Raw genomic sequence first — 19,312 nt, 5'->3', positions numbered from 1 at the left:
GGAGGGATAAAATCCAGTGTTCAGGAAAACTATTGTTCCTCGTCCTTCAAAACAGATTTCTGAATCTGAAAGTGCCACTTCCCAAGAATACAAGGCAAAACAATGCTTCAATGGCGCAAAGCGCCCGTAAATGACATTTTAAAGAAACTCAGTGAAGGTAGCCAAATCCTGGGGAGGGAAGTTGTCAACTTGAATGTTTCTTTTTTTATCTGACTTTTTAAAAAGAAAGGATCCTGCCTCTGAAAAGCAAGCTGAATATCTACGCACCGTTTTTTCATTTTGTTTTTAAATCATCACGTTTCCCATCCCATAAAAGTAACTGCATCTGGAAGGAATACATTGCACATAGCATGGAAATATCGATATGTAAAATACTGTCAAATGCTTCAAGTATAGAAATGTAGAAATTTCCGTTGGGCAAATTCTGTTCTAGATGCTTGTAATCACAGAATACATGAGATGTTCAAAGGGAGAATCTTAGCAGGCTCCGCTGTTTATAAGACAAATCATGTTGTTAAACAGAGAGATATTCTGATCTTTTCTGCTTTTCTACCTATGACACACGCAATGCATCTTACATCCTATAGCGTAAAAAACCAGACTCTAAACCAGACCGGATCACTGTTTGCTAGGACTGTTTCTGATGTCACATCCACACATTAAGTGATTCTATTTAAAACTTCATTCAAGCAAACCAGAAGAAGTCCAAAGAAACTAAAATAGCTGCATGAATCTCATCGGGCTCACTTCCCCTTGGCACTGGGAGGCACACACAGACTTACGTCAACATATAACCTTACCCAGGTTAGGTCTGAGAAAAAAGATTTAGTCCCAGCGGGATACAAGCACCCGAGTTTGGGCACAACCAGAACGCAGTATCAGCAGTCCAGAGAGCCCCAAAGGAAGAACACTGATCTCTGATAGCAGACACTGAGGCAGAGAGTGCATCTGAACTCTGAAAAGTCTTGCTTGCAATTCTGCGAAGATGTAAGGTAGGTAATAATGTTGAATGTGGGCAAGGAGATGCGTCTTACTGCACCAGAGGTTTATTCACCCCCTGTGGGACTGGAGACGCAGGTACAAGCAGTTCTTCGCTGAAGTGGACCTTCCCTGCATCTTAAATTCCCACTGGCACTGCATGCTATTATTTAGTTGTCCTGTTAACACACTGCCCAAACAAAGGACATTTACTCTTCTGTAACATTTGATCTATTTTATCACCTAAGCAGTAAGTCAGCTATTGTAACTACAGCTTTACAGCAAATACTAATACTCAGAGGAAAAAAGATTGGATAACTGCATTTAATGCACTTAAACATGCTTGAAATTCTCAACGCAAAAGATGTAACTGATTCAAGAAAAATCGCATCTGTTTTCTACTTAACCCAATTTTCTTCCATCACTAAAAGATCTTAATGTAGGAAACTGAACGTATTACCTGTGCTAACACGGGCTAAGTTGCAATTAAACAAATATATTTGATTCTGTAAGTAATACAGGCATTAGCGAGTAACAGGAAGGGAAAGAAGCACAGCAAGATCTCAGAGCTGAACAGTAAAATGTTTTGATTACACTCTGTTCATTACTAGACAGAAAATACTGGTCATTTGTCTATTCAGTTAAACAATTCCAGATTTCACTCGGCTGATACGGCATGAAGCCTGGGTTACAGCAGGGTCCGTGTTAAATTCTTCGGGACCTGGATTACAGGGTAACTCATTACACAACTGTCAGTATGACCAGACCTTAAAAAGCAGAACTAATTCTGAAAAGCCAAATTATTATTTTTCTTTCATAGGATTTGTCATCTTCCCTCCCTCCAATTTTCCCCCCAGTTATCAGACATTAAGACAACTACCTACACGCTCTCCTATGCCATTAATTATCACAAACCTAGGCTTTAGCCTAGTTGTTTACAGTGAATGCACCTGACTTAACCTTCCTCTCAAACCTCTTCTGCAATCGTAGACCGGTGTATTTTTCTCTATTCACTTCCTCATATTTACACTTACTCGAACTTGAAACACCCCCAGTTTCCCAAATGTCAGCAGCATCTATACAGCCCTTACAGCATTTATACATCCTTCAGACCACAAATGGTCAGGGAGCGCTTTTGAGGGAATGCTGTAGCATCCCAGCTCTGTTTCCAGAGTTGTTTCTGTGCTGGCAGTTCCTAGGCTGACACTGACATCTAGTGGGGTTGGTAACTCGGAGAACACCCGAACTGCAGTGAGCCTTCCCACCGAAAGGAGGAAATCCACACGATCGCTATAAAATATCAGCGTCAGTATTGGACACTTTTTCACATACCACTCATTTCTGCACGATTTATCGGTTTGCACCTCAACACAAATGCATTATTTTCATTCCTTTGTAGGAGTTTGAATATCTAATTTTAAATCTAAATGTCACTAACAGGAAGGAGACAGGAAATACAAGTCCTGGGACTGCACTGTCACTCAGCGCATGAACGATGACAAAACTTTCCACTTGCTAAAGGCCATGAGGTCAGGTTTTGTTTAGAGTCCAAGGAGAAGGTTTCACCGGTTTTGTATGCAGTTCCCTGGATATGACCAAGAAGTGATCTCGTTTTGGGAAGTGAAAATTATGTCACCTTTAGAATAAAATATAAAAACTCTTTATGATGATAGGGAAGTCATGGCTTTCTCAACACATCTACCGTGTAGCTGCAATCACCAAGGGACTCGCATATGAGCCACGGAGATCCTGTGTTTGTGATAAGTGTCAGAAAGCTGCTTACAAAACCACAATTACACAAATACCACAATCCCAAAGCTTTCAACAAGACTTCTAAATTAAGGAAATCATGACTCAAGGCTTCATTATCATCTCCCAAACTACTTGTGCATAACAAACACCTATCATATTGGACCAGTCAAGCTTTCTATTCAGTACTTTTTTTTTTTTTTGCCTCTCAGTGAAGTAAAACCCAGATAGTTTGGGAAGAAAAAAAAAGAAGTAATTTTAATCTCCATCATGTCTCTTGACTCTGGAAAAGAAAAGTGAGTTAAGACTCTACCGTATGGGATAGTTATTCTGCAGTACCAGTACTCCCATAGTAAACCCCGAGACCTCTCTACAACAACAGGAGACCTCACCAGGCAGCCTCGAGTCAGCAGCATTATTCAGCGTAAGGGTAGGATTGGGGTGTAGAGGCCCAGCTTTCTGTTTGATTACTGTCAAACCAGGGAGTCTGAAAATTGAAGCTGGACAAAGGTTCCAGAATTCCACTGTGAATTCACTCATGTCACTGCAGTTCCCAACAGGATAACTTCACTGTATTTAGTTTCTATTGAAGTTCACACACAGAACCGCCCCATGGTAATTCTAAGATGTTTTAGTTTTCAAGCCTACAGACCCATCTCAACACTCCTGCCTACATTAGACCCGCTCAGCTCAACAGGGTTGAAGTTCAGGCCATCACCACAGAGCGCTACGTAAAACACAGCGACAGGCTCTTCCTTGGCTCACTCACCGTGAAGAGGTTGGATCGGCGTTTGGACTGTTTACGGACAGGAGTTGGTGTGTTGGCAGTGGGAGGAACATCAATCCGTAGCTCCTTCTGGCTGGTGCTTGGAGTTGATGGGACAGAGGAGGAATAATCACTTAAACTCCCTCCTCCATTACTGGTCTGCAAGGATTAAAGTTAGTTTTAAACAGTGATACACTGCTTTCAAGAAATCACAATCCAGCAGCCTAGGCTCATGAACACAGCGGGACTGCCCTACTGCCGATTTTCCACGCATTTCTATTCCAAGCCCTTAAATATTTCCCCTGCCATTAATTTTTGAAAATGTAGATAGTTCAGGCACATTTTCACTCTACACAACATAACCCTAAATGTTTATAAACAATTTCATTTGTTTTACTAGTGTACGAGTAAGTGAAACATTGGAGAGAGTCTGTAAACTGTCTACTTCAAAATTGCTACACCAAATTCTGCCTCCAATCTCGGACAAAATAACTAGTGCCACAGAACTGCATGGCTGGACTTAAACAGTAGTTCACTGAGAGCTGATCAAGAAAATTAAAATAATTAAACTTTGCAAAATAGCTGCTACAATGAGAAGACAGTTCCCACCACATTTGCTGAAGCCATTGGTACAGAGACAAAAAACTTTAGATGAAGACATTCCAATTTATTAAAAGTAGGCAAAAATGTGAAGTTACACTATAGTCTTGAATGAAGTAAAGCAGTCAGTTAGCCTATAAAACATTTAATGAATTGAGGTAACAAGTTACTAATGTGAGGAAGGTGAAGAGAATGGACAGAAAGGACCAAGAGGTGATTAAGAACAAAGTCTTGAGTTTTTTTCTCTTTTTTTTTCCTTTTATTATTACACATAACACAAATGAGTACTAAAAACATCACTAAAAAGGATGTGGATGTAGTCTGGACAGACAGAAGGACAGGATTTTTCCTATCAGATACAAGTATACTCTTTGAGGATATACTCTGTGTGCTGATGGGAGCCTGGGGCAGGGCAAGGTGAAAAATTTGACAGGCTGTTGACGAAAAGCTCACCAGAAGAGCATGAGTGGGTGAAGAGTCTGGACAATTACTTGTGAGGGGGGAAATAAAGGTCTGATGCACACAAAGGGTGAAAAGACATCTTTAAAGCAGTCAAGTTTCCTAAAAGAAGTGAGGAAACAAGGTTAAGAGGGTATTTCCAGGATGCCTGAGGAGAAAGATTCTCCAATGACGCTTATTCCGTTACTTGATCTCATCTCAACTGCTGTAGGTAGGAATTCACCAAGTGAAGATGCTCGAAATGAAAAGTAGGCACTCCGGTGCCAATGTCTACTCCTGAGTGTTGCTTCTGCACTAGTGACTGGTCTTGCACATGCACAAAGCTGCCGTACAGGGGAGGTGCCAGCAGCATAGTGGGACTTTTCACACACTCCCTGGAGGTCAGCGCATGGACCAGGATCCCAACTTGCAAGCAGCTAAGATGAAACTTCTGAAGGAGAACCAAGTAGGAGATGATCCTTTACATCATCCAGTTGAAATTTCTTTTAATGATTTCAAGTACTTTTCTGATTCTTCCAGCTTTTCAAAAAACTGCTTTTTTTTTTTTAAATTCAGGAAGCAAAGGATAGAAAAGAAGAGGCATGACACGCAGTTCATGCTTGGATTGAAGGGCCAATCAATGCAGACATAAATCCAGGAGGACCACTTCTGAAAGTCACTGTTTCTCTGTAAATAACAACATGTTCCTCAGCTCAGTTTTGTGTGACAGAACAGGACCGACAATAAAGGAGTTTTTTGATGGAGAAAGTACCCCTCTTTGTGTAAAAAAAAAACCCAGAAAGGAAACCACCAAACTATATATATAAAGCATTCAGACTAGAGCGGTAAAGATCTACTTGCCCACTCTGCCATGACTGAATCGAACTGGGGCTAGGAGTATGAGGGAGAAGGAAATCTAAGGGAACAACTAGTAATGGTGAAAGGCACTGACCACATTTAAGATCAGAACTATGCAGCTGCAAGGCTCATCCGAGGCAAAAAAATGTAACAATGAGCGATGAAGATGGTAGAGAAAGGAAAGATCACAACAGGGTTATGCCTCAAAATACTTAGAATAAGCCTCTTCCACAGAAAGGAGAAGAAAAAGGAAGAAGGAAGGATTCAGCTGTTGAACACTGATGACAGGATTTGAACCACGAGCTGTTGAAAAGGATGCAGCTATGTTTTGTTTCATAATATTGATCAACTTGGTAAGTAGGCATCACCACCTTTTTTTTTTATATACAATTAATGGATTTCCACCTTAAGTGCCTGTTTCCCAGACAGAGCACATGAAGCATTCCCTAAAATTTTACCTTTTAAATCTTCTGTCACCTTACAGCATCATTTTGTACTTCCTGCAGTGAGACACCATCTCTAGATTTCTAAGCAATTTATTTTCCAGAAAAAAGGGAAACACATAGATGTTGGGCACTCTAGTCCCCAAAGGCAAGCGTTCCTGTACAGACAGCTTCTGTAAAGAAAGACCTGTATGCGCTGCTTCTCTTCGCACATACAAACCCCACTGGATTTCCAACTTCGTAAATAACATTCTGAGGTGGTTTCAAAACAAGCCATGTCAAATCCACTGGCTGGGAAAAAATAATTATCTATTTTAATAAAAGACTTAAAAGCAGGAGACTTGAAGGTCTCCACAGAATAAAAGCACAGCTACCGATACTGAACACGCTCCAGCTGCTACTGAGGGTAGCAATAATTAGCAAACAGATAAAACTATGGGGCTGCTCTGCAACACCTCAGAGAGAATGGGTTTGACAAGAACGCTCAGACATTCAGCTAACAGCCTGCACAGACAGGAGCAATGAAAAATGCAACCAGACAAGCACTTGGCACCATATTCTTGATAATATCTGAACCCAAAGCACTGTTGAAGGAAACAAAAGGTGGCAAGCGGACTCTCTTGGGTTGTTGGCTTGCACCAAATAGAAGTCCAGGGACTTCGCCATAGTAAGATTGCGGAGAGCGGTTTCCTGCCATCAATATGTAAGCATTTCATAACAAGTTCGTTGGAGTGAGGTTGAGAATTTAGGACAAATGGCAATAACTATAATTCACAGAACTTACTGTTTGTCCTAAGTCATAAAGATCAAGCCAGTGAATCTGAAGAACACTCTTCCTTACAGCACATGTATTCTAACACGTATCTAATACAAAATCACTTTGCTGACTGTCGTCAAAATGGTCAAACTTGTGGCAGTCAAAACCCATCAAATAAGTACTCTAATACCCACTGGGACATTACACAGCTTAATGGTACCTTTTCAATCACGTTTTACACTAAGCTGCTCTCAAGACTTGGACACACCTGAGACATCAGCATAAAGGGCCATTTCTGAGTCACTGCTCTAACCACAGTCATGGCAATAGGGACAGAGGTCAACCAAATGACTCTAGTAGGGAAACTATTAGCCTCAGTAGAACCATTTACATGGATACATCCCTGTTTGGCTTTCTCAGGTAGCAGATTTTCCCGTCCTCATTAAGGCAGCATACTCAGTCTCAAACGTGCTCAGCTTCTGGACGTAGAGTCACAGAACAGTTTGGGCTGGAAGGGACCTCTGAAGGTCATCTAGAACAAGTACCCCTGCAGCGAGCAGGGACATCTTTAACATACGTACACAATTCAACCTTGTCTTTCCTTCCGGCTAGGCAGATACACAGCTTGATGGTGGTCAATAAAGTTCAGCATCGCATTAGAGATTGCCCTGGAAGTCCTTCATTTCAGGGATATGTTATTTCTGGAACACACCCTGTATGAATGGCCAACACTCCATTTACAGTAACATGTATCTTTAGCACCTATACAGGGTTCTCACTTTGACAGACTGATGCTGTAAAAAACTCAAGGTAGCGGCAGTAAGCGCAAATTTAGCAGAATATTGTCACTACACTGCTACCAGACAAGAACCACGCAGATGAAGCTATGATCCTGGCATAATTTGACCAAACAGGTCCATTCGATACAGTTACCTCAACGGCAGACCCTGAAAGCATTAAAGCCCGTAAAGAGATTCCTGCCAGATCTCATAAAAAACAAAACCACAAACTCTGTGTACAATGTCCACAGTTCTGTACAGAAAAAGGCTTGAATCAAGTCAAATCCCACATTTTCAAAGCTTTAACATATTTCACATTTCCTTAGTAAACAAACTGTTGAGTAATTTGCCTGGCATGACAGGAGCTCAGCAGTGACGTGCATTAAGAAACTGTTGGACTCACCCTCATATTTGCAATGGGCATGTTCCTGAATGGCCACTTATACGACAGTGGCAAAATATTCACCTTTTATAAATTATTTCATATTGCCAAATAATTCATGAAGCTTACGTAGTACAAACATCAGCCCAAACCACTCAATGAGAGCATAGGAAGAATATATAGACATTTTTCTTCTTGACGAGTAACCCAATAAAATGGAATCAATGGGTTTTTTTTCCCCGCTCTCTAGATATACCAGGACGCCATCCAGAAAAATCATCTCTAACCACTGCGTGAGGAGACAACGAAGGCAGCAGCTCCTACTTCTGAAACAGGCAAGAGATTGCCAGAGCTTCAGGGAGCCTGGGAGCAGTTGAAATAAAGTAAGCCTTGATCAAAAGTACAGATTACAGACCCTAGGACAGAATGCATTTGGTGTCTGCACCTTCTGTTCTTGGGGAAAGCACAGAAAAGTGTCTTTCTATTGAAACACAGAAGCCTCGTGGAAAATTCTTCAGTTGGAATACATTTTTCTTTGCTCACCTGTGTATGATTTTGTAAGCCATGCTATCTCAGTCTCGCATCTGAAAGCACTACAGGTGGAAATCCAATTTATTCAAGGGATTTTGGTGAGACACAGCTACACATCCAAAGCCAGATCAAGGAGGAAACTGTTCAGTCGTTGCCTCAGCAAAAGTGAGAAAGCTTCAAGCATGCTGCTGTCCCATACAAATTTGGCAGCAGATTTTAAACCTAGGTCCAGACAAACGACTCTGCAGATTCCAGCCCTCCACAGTAAGGCAAACTTGTCTTGTAATAACTGTATTATTTCCCCCTATTTAGCAGTTTAACCTCATCGTTGGGACATACTAGAGCTTGTTCATCTCAGGAGCTTTTGCCTTTTCTCACTGTAACAGCATGGTAGAGGAAAGAGCAGATCCGTCCTACCAGAGAGACCAAAGAGCATCAAGAGAATCTGAAGACAGCTTCTGAGGACCAGCTAAGCTCACACATTCAAAGCAGCCATCTCAGTGAAATCGCTAGTAACATGTGAGTAACCAAATGTGACAATAGGCTTCAGTAACACAGTGACAGCAAGTGCACTATGAGCTGGAAAATCGAAGAGAACATCGTCTGAGCCTGAAGTTTAAGAGATCTTAGAAAGCAAAAAGTTGGCTTAACAAAACCACAAGAACATAACTGTTTGGATGATGATTGTTGCAATGGTATTAAATACTGTTTTCACTTCTCTCTTAGTTTTCATTTTGCAATTTCATGAAGAAGCAGAAGGAAAAGCTAGTTAAGCAATCTTAGTCTCTTCTTTATCCAAGTGCCTCCAAAATTACAACAGAATATTTCATCCCAAATGACCCCCACTATAAATAAGATAATTGTACCCTACTATTAAGTGCTTATCCATAACCCGGTCTCATATAGAGGAATATAATGGATGATTAAGCTGACTGCATTTCACTTTTAATGGTTTAATTTACATATTTAGACAATCATGTTGTAGTAAAAACTTTATGGCAGCATAGCACAAGCATAAATAATGCATCTTTACAGATTTGCAGCAGGTGGTAGGGAGCAAGCTTTGTGCCAACCACACCTGAGAGCTGCAGTTGAGTAAAACGTGCTTAGCTCTATACCTTCCTCAGGTATAACGCAAATATCCTGGGAGAGTGACACCTGACCTGTAAACACATTTCTCTGCACTGCAGTCCCCATGTATAACGATTTTGGGTGACTTTACACAGTAGCACTCACTACTTTAGTACTATTTTTAAACTCAGGGCATGGAAGGTGGGGTGTTTGAGGCCCCTCTCTGTCACAGCAAAATACATGTACCACAGGCAGACACATGCTAACATGGGGTTATTTCATTCCCTTCTCACAGCAGAATATAAGCAGCTCAATTCCAGGAAAGACAGCACTTGGGAAAATACAGTCAGACTACAGATTTCAAGGCAGTTTAGTCACTGGTAAGTATCTTCCCATTTTTACCTTCATAACTTCGTCCACCAGTAAGCTCACACTGCTGGTGACTCCTAGCCAGAATCTCCACATCATCAATTTGCCTGAAAAAGGGCCCAAAGCCAAAGTCCTTCACTCAGACAGCAACTACAGGTGTCATGCCATGGGATTTTCAGCTCTTTTTACCAACAAGTGGTAGAACAGAAGTTTAAGTGGAAACTTAAAATGAGGCACAGCTCTAGGTAACTACCCACCAGGTCACCCAGAGCAGGGCTACTTCACGCAGATTTCTGCTGGGTCTTGAGCTCAGGTGAACGCACCGAGGACCAAAGGTGGCATTCATGTTTTTTTGAACAAGATGCTCTCCACTTTCAGGGTCCGGGCATAGAAAAGAGCTCTTTGGGACTGTTGGATATCAGCACTATTTTTGTAAGTTAGCATCTTAAAAATGTCTTCCTGATATGTCAGGTGGAAAGGACAAGCAATTCCTTCAGCACAGGAATGAATTAGGGAAAAGGAATGCTTGCATAGTTCTGTGATTTAAGGGGAACTCACGCTATTTCAAAGTAAGATTTTGCAGGTTCTAACATGCGTATCATGCTCTAACAAGCATATCATGCCTAGACTGGCAAGGAGTGGGGATGAAGTGAAAGGTGGGATAGATGGGGAGGACACCAGATGCTGAAGAGACTGGTCTGTACTCTCCCAGTGTATGTCTTGCTGATGGCCAAAGAAAAGAATACCTATCCTGGCATGCCCTGTGGCCTTCAATACACTGAACAACACTTCTTCCTCTCAAAATAGCTCAGTCAACCTCCTGAAGTGTTCGGAAAAACAGTAAGGCGAGCTGCTGACTAAAGTACTTCTCAATGCATGAGACAGATTAATAGTTTCCTAGCAGAATATAAGCAATATTGCATCATTCTTCTTGCTGACAGAGTATACAATAGTTCTCTCTGTCACGAACCATGAATGATATCCTTGGATTAGAGAATAAAATTCTTTGCATGTATTCTCTGCTACCCTATGCATATGAAGTACTGTGGCTGCGGAAGGTAAAACCCTCGCCTGGACTGACATGTATGGAAATATGTAACTGCATGGGTGCAGACATATCTGAGAGCAGTTTCTGGAAGGGGATGTTACCCTGGGGTTCACCACCTCAGACATGAGTATAAATATGCAACCAAACAAGTCTTTCAGTGTTTGAAAACTGGAACTACTGTATAGAGAAGCCCTTGCAGGTATTAAGCTCTAGAATTTCCCCCAAGGTACGCACTAAGGATTAGACTGGTAATGCGACACTTTCTCTTTCTCTTCCCTTTTTTCCTTTCTCTAAAGCCTAAGCTCTTGACTGCAGAGTCCTCTGGAGTATTTGCAGGAGTTAGATCACCAGAGTGATCCAACCAGAGAAGGCAAAATATCTCGCTTTATCTGAAGCGATCTGTGTAACCACTACTTCTGAAGGCCTTCGCTCCTGTGGAGAATGCAAGTGGCAGGGCACTGTAATGATAATGTTTTAGTTTCATGGAGATTCATCTTCAGTGAAATATTACGTCAAAAGAGATGTTCTAAAGGGCAAGACATCAGCCAGTCTTCCAGCCAAGATCAGAGATGGTAGATCTTCCCCCAGATCATCTTAAACTTGGAATTGCAGTTGCAAAGTTCTTTTAAGTCTAGGATAAGGATTCAGCTTCCTTTCTTTAAACAAGGTCATACTGCCTTTAAGTGTAGCACAAAGGCGATAAGACATGAAACAAGTTTATGACCTGTACTTTTAGGCATGACATCAGTCTCAGAAGACAGACATCTTTGACTTGTGTTGCAATTGCCCTGTTAGATAATTATGCTAGCTGGCAAAGGACATTATTCCATTTTTATTGAAACAGCTTGTAGGCATCCTTAGCACAAAAGTTATCTTGTCTTGATTTTCCCAAACAGTCCATATCACTGGCAAGATGTTTGCTGTGCAAGTGAAGCACTTGTCTAGATTTTAGTATTTGCTGTTGGCTTCCAAACTAGACTTGGGCAGGAAACTGGGGAGGACCTACATATTCAGTGTTGTTCATCAAACAAGCTTCACGGAATTGTTTGGGTTCCTTCACAAGAAGTGTGACTGCAACCGTAGAACAACAATGCAGAACATAGAGGTGCAGCTGGCTAAGACTGGGTTGTACAAAGCATCACCTATCCTCCTTATTCTTGAAAAACTATATATTCATCAGCAGACTGAGTAAACTAGGTCATGCTTGTATCCAAGAGTAAGCCCAGTACTGGAAGTGGTGCCATTTTTCTCCACCTTTCTGTCACAGCACGTTTCCTCTTTCACCACTGGATAGGATAGGTCTCAGATAGCCTCTACAGTATGAATATACACAACTGCCTGAGAAGAAAGCATTTCACATAGAGGGTTAGTTCCAAGCACTTGTGGTAACTGATCAGAGAGCAAGTGGCTGAGGAAACAGTCAATGTCACATATGACAAGAAAGGGGAGAGTCTCTTCCACATGAGGAACTTCTACTTCACTAGAAGGTGACTCTTCTGAAGAAGCATCATGCATCTTAGCCTCTGCTTTAGAAAGAGGGGGTCTGAACTTCAGCAAACTCTTCTGGATTTACCAGAAGTAAGAGTCACATTCTGAGGGCCATATCTGGACCCAGCTCAAGGCAGAACATTTCACAGTGAAGAACTCTAAGACCAAACTACCATCTGCATCTTTATAGAGTGAATCCAGTGGTGGAAGTTTCCACTAGGATACAGGAGACCAGTCGCTATGACCACAGAAGAACTAGAGACTTCAATCTCATGGTATAAATCTGACCAGAATGTTTTCAGAAGACAGTAACACGTCCAATTAAAAAAAACAAACAAACAAAAAAACCAAAGTCATCAAAACCCTTTCCCCAAAGAAAGAACGCTTCTTTGCTATACTGCCTTTTGTGAAAAATCAGATGCATTCAGTGTGGCAGAAAGGTCCACAGATAAGACAAAACCTCACACGGGTAGCTTAAAATGGCAGCTTAACCTGAGAAGACATTATTGGCACGTTACTGAGTTCAGATGGAAAAACATGCAGGAGAGCAGGCGGATATCAGCCATTACAGATGCTACAGTGGCACTCCGGAAACCAGGCCAAAGCTCTGGCCGCAGACTGTAAGGGATATACATCCACCTGCCGAGAGCGAGAGAGCACAGCAGGAACACAACCTGCCCGGCTGCAAAGATCTTAGATCTGAACCAGAGAGCTTAAACGCACCCTAACTGTCAATGTACGCAGGGATTATCACTTCAAACTCAAAAACTAATGTGCGGAGGAAGAGTATCACCGAGAAGATACAAAAGGGTGTATTAAAGTACATGGGTAAAAATTGTGCAAGTTAGAAAATTTTGGTAGTAACCGTATGTTACCAAAAAATACCAACAAGGCCACTAGACTTTCCTGCCATAAATTAAGGCAGCATTTTGCTTTGTTTTTATATGTACTTGTACTTTATACTACAAGTCAATAGCAACATATATCACTATGTCATTCAAGGGGGAATCATTTCCACTGAGCGTAACAGAGGCAGGCAATCACAGCTGTGCACAGTGTCACAAATGTAAAATCCTAGTGAGCAACACCCCTGAGCTACGCTGGATATTATCGCTCAGCACACAACTGAACGAGAACAACCACCAAAACCACAGTGAGGTAATTTCAGCACGCAGCACCACAAATCCTGCTATTTTAACAGCTGGCCTACTCAGAACAGCAGGATGCGGGGCATAAATCAGTATGATCAAAGACAGCTCTAAGGCCAAACTATTTTACTGCAGCAGTTTCTTAAAACAAGGTCAACCCAATTAAAAAGAAAAATACTGCTTCATACTACAGACCACTGATACTTTCAAAAAATGCCAACTAATAATCAAGCAGTAAAAAAAGCACTGGCATTAAAAAGGTTAGATGAAAAGCAACTGATCAGTTCCTTTTTCAAGCAAGCATTCGTTATAGTCCGTACCTGGCTGATATGTACGGCAGAAACCTGGGCAGAACAGACAGAGGAGTGGCTTGGAGAGTTTGGCAGAGATTTGCAGGGTCCAATTGAGAGCTGTTGCTTCTTCCTTGTTGCAACGATCTTCTGAGCAACTAAAGACAAAGAAAACATACGAGCAGGTAAGCTACAGTGCACGCTGGAAAACAGTCTGTTGAAAAGACGTAGAACACGCAACACACACAACAGGGTTTTCCCTGCCCCCCCAGTCGATTGTAAAACACCCAGTTCAGATGACAGATGCTGGTTTTCCACAACATGCTCCACATGAGACTTCAGCTCTGTTCTCCACAGAAATCTCACTCCACCAGGTGAACACTAGCGACATCCAAGGAGAAGGGGAAAAGGCGGGGTGCAAGCTACAGAAAGCAGCGTCAGGAACGCTATAACAAGTCCACTCCATGCTTATGATACAACACTAATAAAGCTCATGGCAGCTCATATTTTCCACTATTCTTGGGGATGTTCTCCTTGCAGATAGGAGACTAGTATGAACAACACTGGACTAACAATCTAGTTCATGCATCTCAGTGCTATTCACTAGTATGAACCTACAAGGTGTCCCACTCCTCAGAACGATGGTTGATGAGGAAAGCTGTCACTCCCAGTCCACGTTGGTTTGGTTTACAAGAAGATGAGAGCTGGCTGATGCTGAGGAACAAGGTGGGCTTTTTTTAATCACCAGCCACCCCATCAGGAGAGTCAGTTTTGGAAACCATGAGATTAAAGCATTTGAAACAAGCGATAATCAGAATAATAAACCCGATATAGAGTCCCTGACATGCAATACCTGCATGAGTGGTGCCACACATCCCATCCCGGTCAAATGCATTAGGGGAAGCAGCACGATTTCTATTTTTAGCTTTTATTACTTAGCAGCACTAGCACAGCTGGAAAAATGCCCAATTTATTTTGCAAATTATTAAGAAATTTTTTTCAATGTGTAAAGAAAAATACGCATTTATCAAATGGAGACAGAGATCAGAGCTATTAACATCTCTATACACAGCTTAGCAGACTCGTAATAAAAAATAGACATGGAGCTGATCTGAAATGTCTCTTGTATCACTTCTCAATTTAAAAAAGTAAACCTTCAGAAATTCGTTCTGTGATACACTGGAATTTCAGTTCATTCTGCTCTTCAGCTAAGGCCTTTGGAAAGAGCTCTTCTTAGGTCATAAATACTTCAAAATAAAATCCTTTACATTTGTTGCCTACCTTCTGTGTGACGAATTAAAAAGTCATCAATGTTGCAGTCTTCAGAAGCAGATGAGTGTAGCAACTAATCAAAAATATTGCTAACTAAATTAAGCTTTGTTGCATGTAGTAATCTTTACGTGAAGGACTTTGTGAAACTCGTGCAAAGGAGCCTGTGATCACTTGCACAGCCTCCAGGAAAACCGGCCAGTGAGGCAGAACAGCAACCATTGCTGGCATCTATTTAAAAAGTCACACAGAAACTTTCTGTAATTAAACTAACAGCATTCAATCTGTCCTGTTCAGAAAACATAACATTATATTTATGTAAATCCCCAGATTATTTTTCCTCAGTACCTTATACCGCTGGCAGAGGTATTGTTTAGCAGTGTAAGTCCACGATTCCTTCTCAAATGCAATTTTAGTAATAAACTGGTCTGTGGCTTATGTTTTTCATGTAAATGAATGATGGCACAACCATGATTTAGTGAAAATACATTGTATAAAAAATGGCTCATAAATATGAAGAAGCAGCTTCATTAGTTACATCCCACCTCCAATAGGCCTCTTATCATCCTGAAAGGATGATATCAATTAATTTATCTTTGCCTGGCATATTGATCATAACCTTCATCAGCTAATCATGTTTAAATTACAGAGGAATATCGTAGCACTCTGTCATTTCAGACCCATTGGTTTATTGATCTGGAGCCTGGAAAGCCATATATTAAAATATTTTAAAACACATTAGTGAATGCAGAGAGCAAACCAAAGGTCAGATTTTAACATATGCACATGGATTTGTCTTCATCATATGCGGTGAAGACCTAAATTAAGACCAAAACTGAACTAAAACCACACATGAATGAAAACTACCTTCTCAGCAAAAGCTTCCTCTCTCATATGGGAGAGGTCATTAGTCAAGGAAAATATTTACCTCTATCCTTCAATGTGCATAAAGGTGTGTCTGTAGCACCACACAACACAGCTTTGCCGAATTACTGCTCTAGAAAGGCACAAGGGAAAAAAACCAACCCAGATAGTCTGAACACGCCTACTCAAATGCACAACCTGAATGCTCACTACATATGGCAAAAGCAGACACTAAAAAAAATAACTAAGTTTTACGAAGAAACCCTCCCACACAAATTGTTACTCTGGAAATGTGACGAGTAATCCACAAAGCAGTGGGAAACTAAACCTTACACAGAGCAGCACAAAGGGTGGTTTATCCCATGCACTGTAAAAATGGCAGAATTGCCGCAGAAGATCTAATGTTACTTAAATTGTGCTACAAATTCTAGAACAGACTGTTCTTAGCCTCAAATTCCTTAGCTCTTCCCTCCGCTAGAAAAACGTTGTGCCCCCTAATGGAAATCCCCTTCTGAGCTGCCAAACCTTCCCAATTCCCCCTCCATTTCGGCAACAAGTCTAGTATCCCCTGGCAGAGCACAATTCCTCCTGCCTCTCCCCTCTCTTCATTAGGCAACCTGCTCTCCTTTGAGACACCAAACAGTTTTTGCTTCTTTCACTGCAGTCCTGTAGCTGTCACTCCATAATTAGACTGCATTCAATATTCAAGTGCTCAGGGCTACTTGCCCTTGGATATGATGGTGATACAAGCTTCAGAAGTACCGAAAGGAGTACCCTGACCCTTCAAAGTTTGTGACATATGAAAGACGTGACTGATCATCTGCGGGGCAATCGCTGGACTGTCAAAAGACCTACTGTGCTCTTTCTAAAGCTACCTTGAGAGAAGAGATGAAACCTAAATCTTGCCCATCAGAAGTCAATAAAAGGGGTTCAGCACACATCTCCTCAGCAGTGCTGCTGCAAATCCACATTTTCTACATCTTCTATTCCAGAGAAGAAAGCCAGGAAATACACAAAACTTAAAATGGCTGGCACTGAAAACCCCACAGATCTGCCAGCTCCTGCTGCTGACATCTTCAGACACGGTAGTTAGGGAGGAAAAAAACCCCACAGTTAAATGGTTGTGGAGCAAGAGAGAAATACACCATAATTATAAGAACTAACAGCAGATCCAGAGAACAGCCATGCTATATTGCTTGTTCAGCCCCAAACCCATTTCTGTTATCACATCTTTGTTAGGACTCCAAGTGGTCATTCAACAGCTGCTTAGCAGCGGTAGGAAAAAAATTCCTTAAAGCAACGCATTTTGTTTCCACAGCTACAACTACATACAAGTTCTCACTGGATTTATGAGCAACTGTGTCAGAATATATCAAAACATACCTAAAAACACGATTTTTTTTTTCCCCTCCCAAAAGGCAGTGCCAACATCACTGATACAGTTCAGGCAGCTGTCCCAAAAAAGCTACAGCAATAAATATTGCTGGGATATAAGCTGTGGCTGTACGTAACCATCTGCTTGCTGCTAATGAAAGCCAACGAGTGCACTTACTTTGCTAACCAATTTAAGGCTGCTCAGAGTCAGAATCTTCAGCTTCATATTGAAGGGCCTGTAATTGAAATGTCAGTCGAGAGGAAGCCACGCAATCAAAACAAACGTTTGTTGTTCTATAAAGCGAATAGAGAATGCAAGAAAGCAGTAACAGTTTTTCTCCTGAGCTTTCAGGTTCCACCTCATCCCAAAGATGATTCAGTGCTTCCAAATTTCTTGTTAATATACTTGCTAAGATCTGTTTCTTATTCTGTGTGGCAGCTATCAGAAATAATCAAGACAGCAACAAGCATTTCAGCCGTTTTTAAAGATCAGTTGCATTCTCTCCACTGCTATATACTCAATTAAGCTACTGGTTTCAGGGAGGTGTTTACTGTAAGCCATCTATCTGCAGCATGCAAAGCTAAACAAAATCTATTTGCAAAGTCAAGAACTCTTCTGCAAATAAACAGGAACATGCCAAGGATATTTAGAATTATTAACCAGGAGAATTGATGCTTAGCAAATATTTGGTCTTTGGGGAAGACTGATGCTTTTTTTTTTTTTTTACCTTAATTTCACAAGCCAGAATGACTACAAGTTGTATTTTGTTTCAAGGCCTTGTTAATTAAAAGCATGCGAAATTCCCGGTCTGCAAGATGAATAAAATGTCCAAGTTTGGAGAAAAAGCTCTTGACTTGAATGCCTCTTCTTCTATGCCTGACCTAGCTCACCAAAACAAAATTAACCTTCCCACCCCCTGCCACTTTCATCTCAAACCCTACTTTTTGTTAGTCAAACCACTCATTCGTAAGCATCCCCTGCTAACTTCTCACCACATCGTTTCTGGGAAACACCAGGCGCTGAGCAGGAAAGCTGGGCGGTCTAGCAGGCTCTGAGCTGTAAAGCACAGTTTCCGCACTCCAGCTCAGCAGATCTGCATGCAAACCACCACCGTTTCCATTTGCACATGGAAAAAAGTTGCCAGTACGCTAATTTTCACCAAACAAAGCTCTTGACAGCGTGGGGCTGACTGTCAGAGGCCTAAATTCAGTCGCGGGAGGAATAGCAGGTCATATCCTCTCCCCGAAACCCAGAGCTGCACCTCCATAATGAACCGACTCCTCTTTGTGCTCCGTTTCGGAGCTAATCACCATTAGAAATACTGTTGCCAGAGTAACTGCTCTGACAGAGTTGTCTTTCCTGGGTTCAAAGGGCTGTTCACATGTCAACTCCTTGTGCAGTGTGAGGCTGCTTTGGCAGGGGCAGCCGGGTCTCTAAAATCTCATTAGCGCAGCTTCATTCAAGTATAAGGACAAGAAAGGCAGAGACCTGGGGGGAAAACACTCCTTACAAGAAGTTCAAGACGCAAGGTAAGACTGTCTCATGTAGCTTCACACCTCTGAAAACTGAAACCACAAAGGTACCGCCGCCGCATCGCACAATAGATGCATTTAGGGAAACCTCGTCTAGCCCAAGACTTGATCGCTCCCTGGTTTTATGACGGATCCTGGAAAACGTCCAGAGGTATCAACAATCTGATTGCTGCTCTCTTTCCCAAAAGGCAGTGAATGGAGTTACTGCTGCCCCCTTCCGTTGTGGGGTTTTGTTTCGGGTTTTTTTGTTTGGGTTTTTTTTTTTTTTACCAACATTTTAACCATTTTTACCAACACCTGAAATAATCAAAGGGAAGACTCCAGGCATACAATACACCTGGCAATATTTCTCCTCTCAGTTATCACCATTACAAGAATATTGCTTATTTTCGGGATGCAAAGTCTTCTCAAATTACCACTAATTTAAATCAAAATTCGTGTCTCACAAAACCATGTATAAGACCATTTATCTACACTGTAGGTCTGAGTATGGGGAAACACCAGCTTCAGTCAAAACCTGCAGTAATTTTCTTCCACTTACTGACAGACAGAAAACAGCTTTCAGCTGAAGCAGGAA

The 19,312-nt window shown here is 41.5% G+C and overlaps 1 protein-coding gene across 1 annotated transcript in view; it reads right to left on the bottom strand.

Annotated features, from left to right (window-relative positions):
• The window catches only part of LOC104489158 (arf-GAP with GTPase, ANK repeat and PH domain-containing protein 1), a gene marked incomplete at both ends in the record, with an annotated part of 91,874 nt that overhangs the window by 41,774 nt on the left and 30,788 nt on the right, over positions 1-19,312 (bottom strand). The window contains 2 exons of the mRNA XM_010131322.1: positions 3,497-3,652; positions 13,726-13,853. Of these exons, the coding sequence (XP_010129624.1) occupies positions 3,497-3,652; positions 13,726-13,853 (284 nt within the window). The remainder of the gene's footprint in view (positions 1-3,496; positions 3,653-13,725; positions 13,854-19,312) is intronic.

Source organism: Buceros rhinoceros, unplaced genomic scaffold (assembly GCF_000710305.1).
Source record: "Buceros rhinoceros silvestris isolate BGI_N320 unplaced genomic scaffold, ASM71030v1 scaffold3030, whole genome shotgun sequence".
Taxonomy (NCBI): domain Eukaryota; kingdom Metazoa; phylum Chordata; class Aves; order Bucerotiformes; family Bucerotidae; genus Buceros; species Buceros rhinoceros.
Note: the sequence above shows the minus strand (reverse complement) of the source record. Positions and strands in the feature narration are given on the sequence as shown.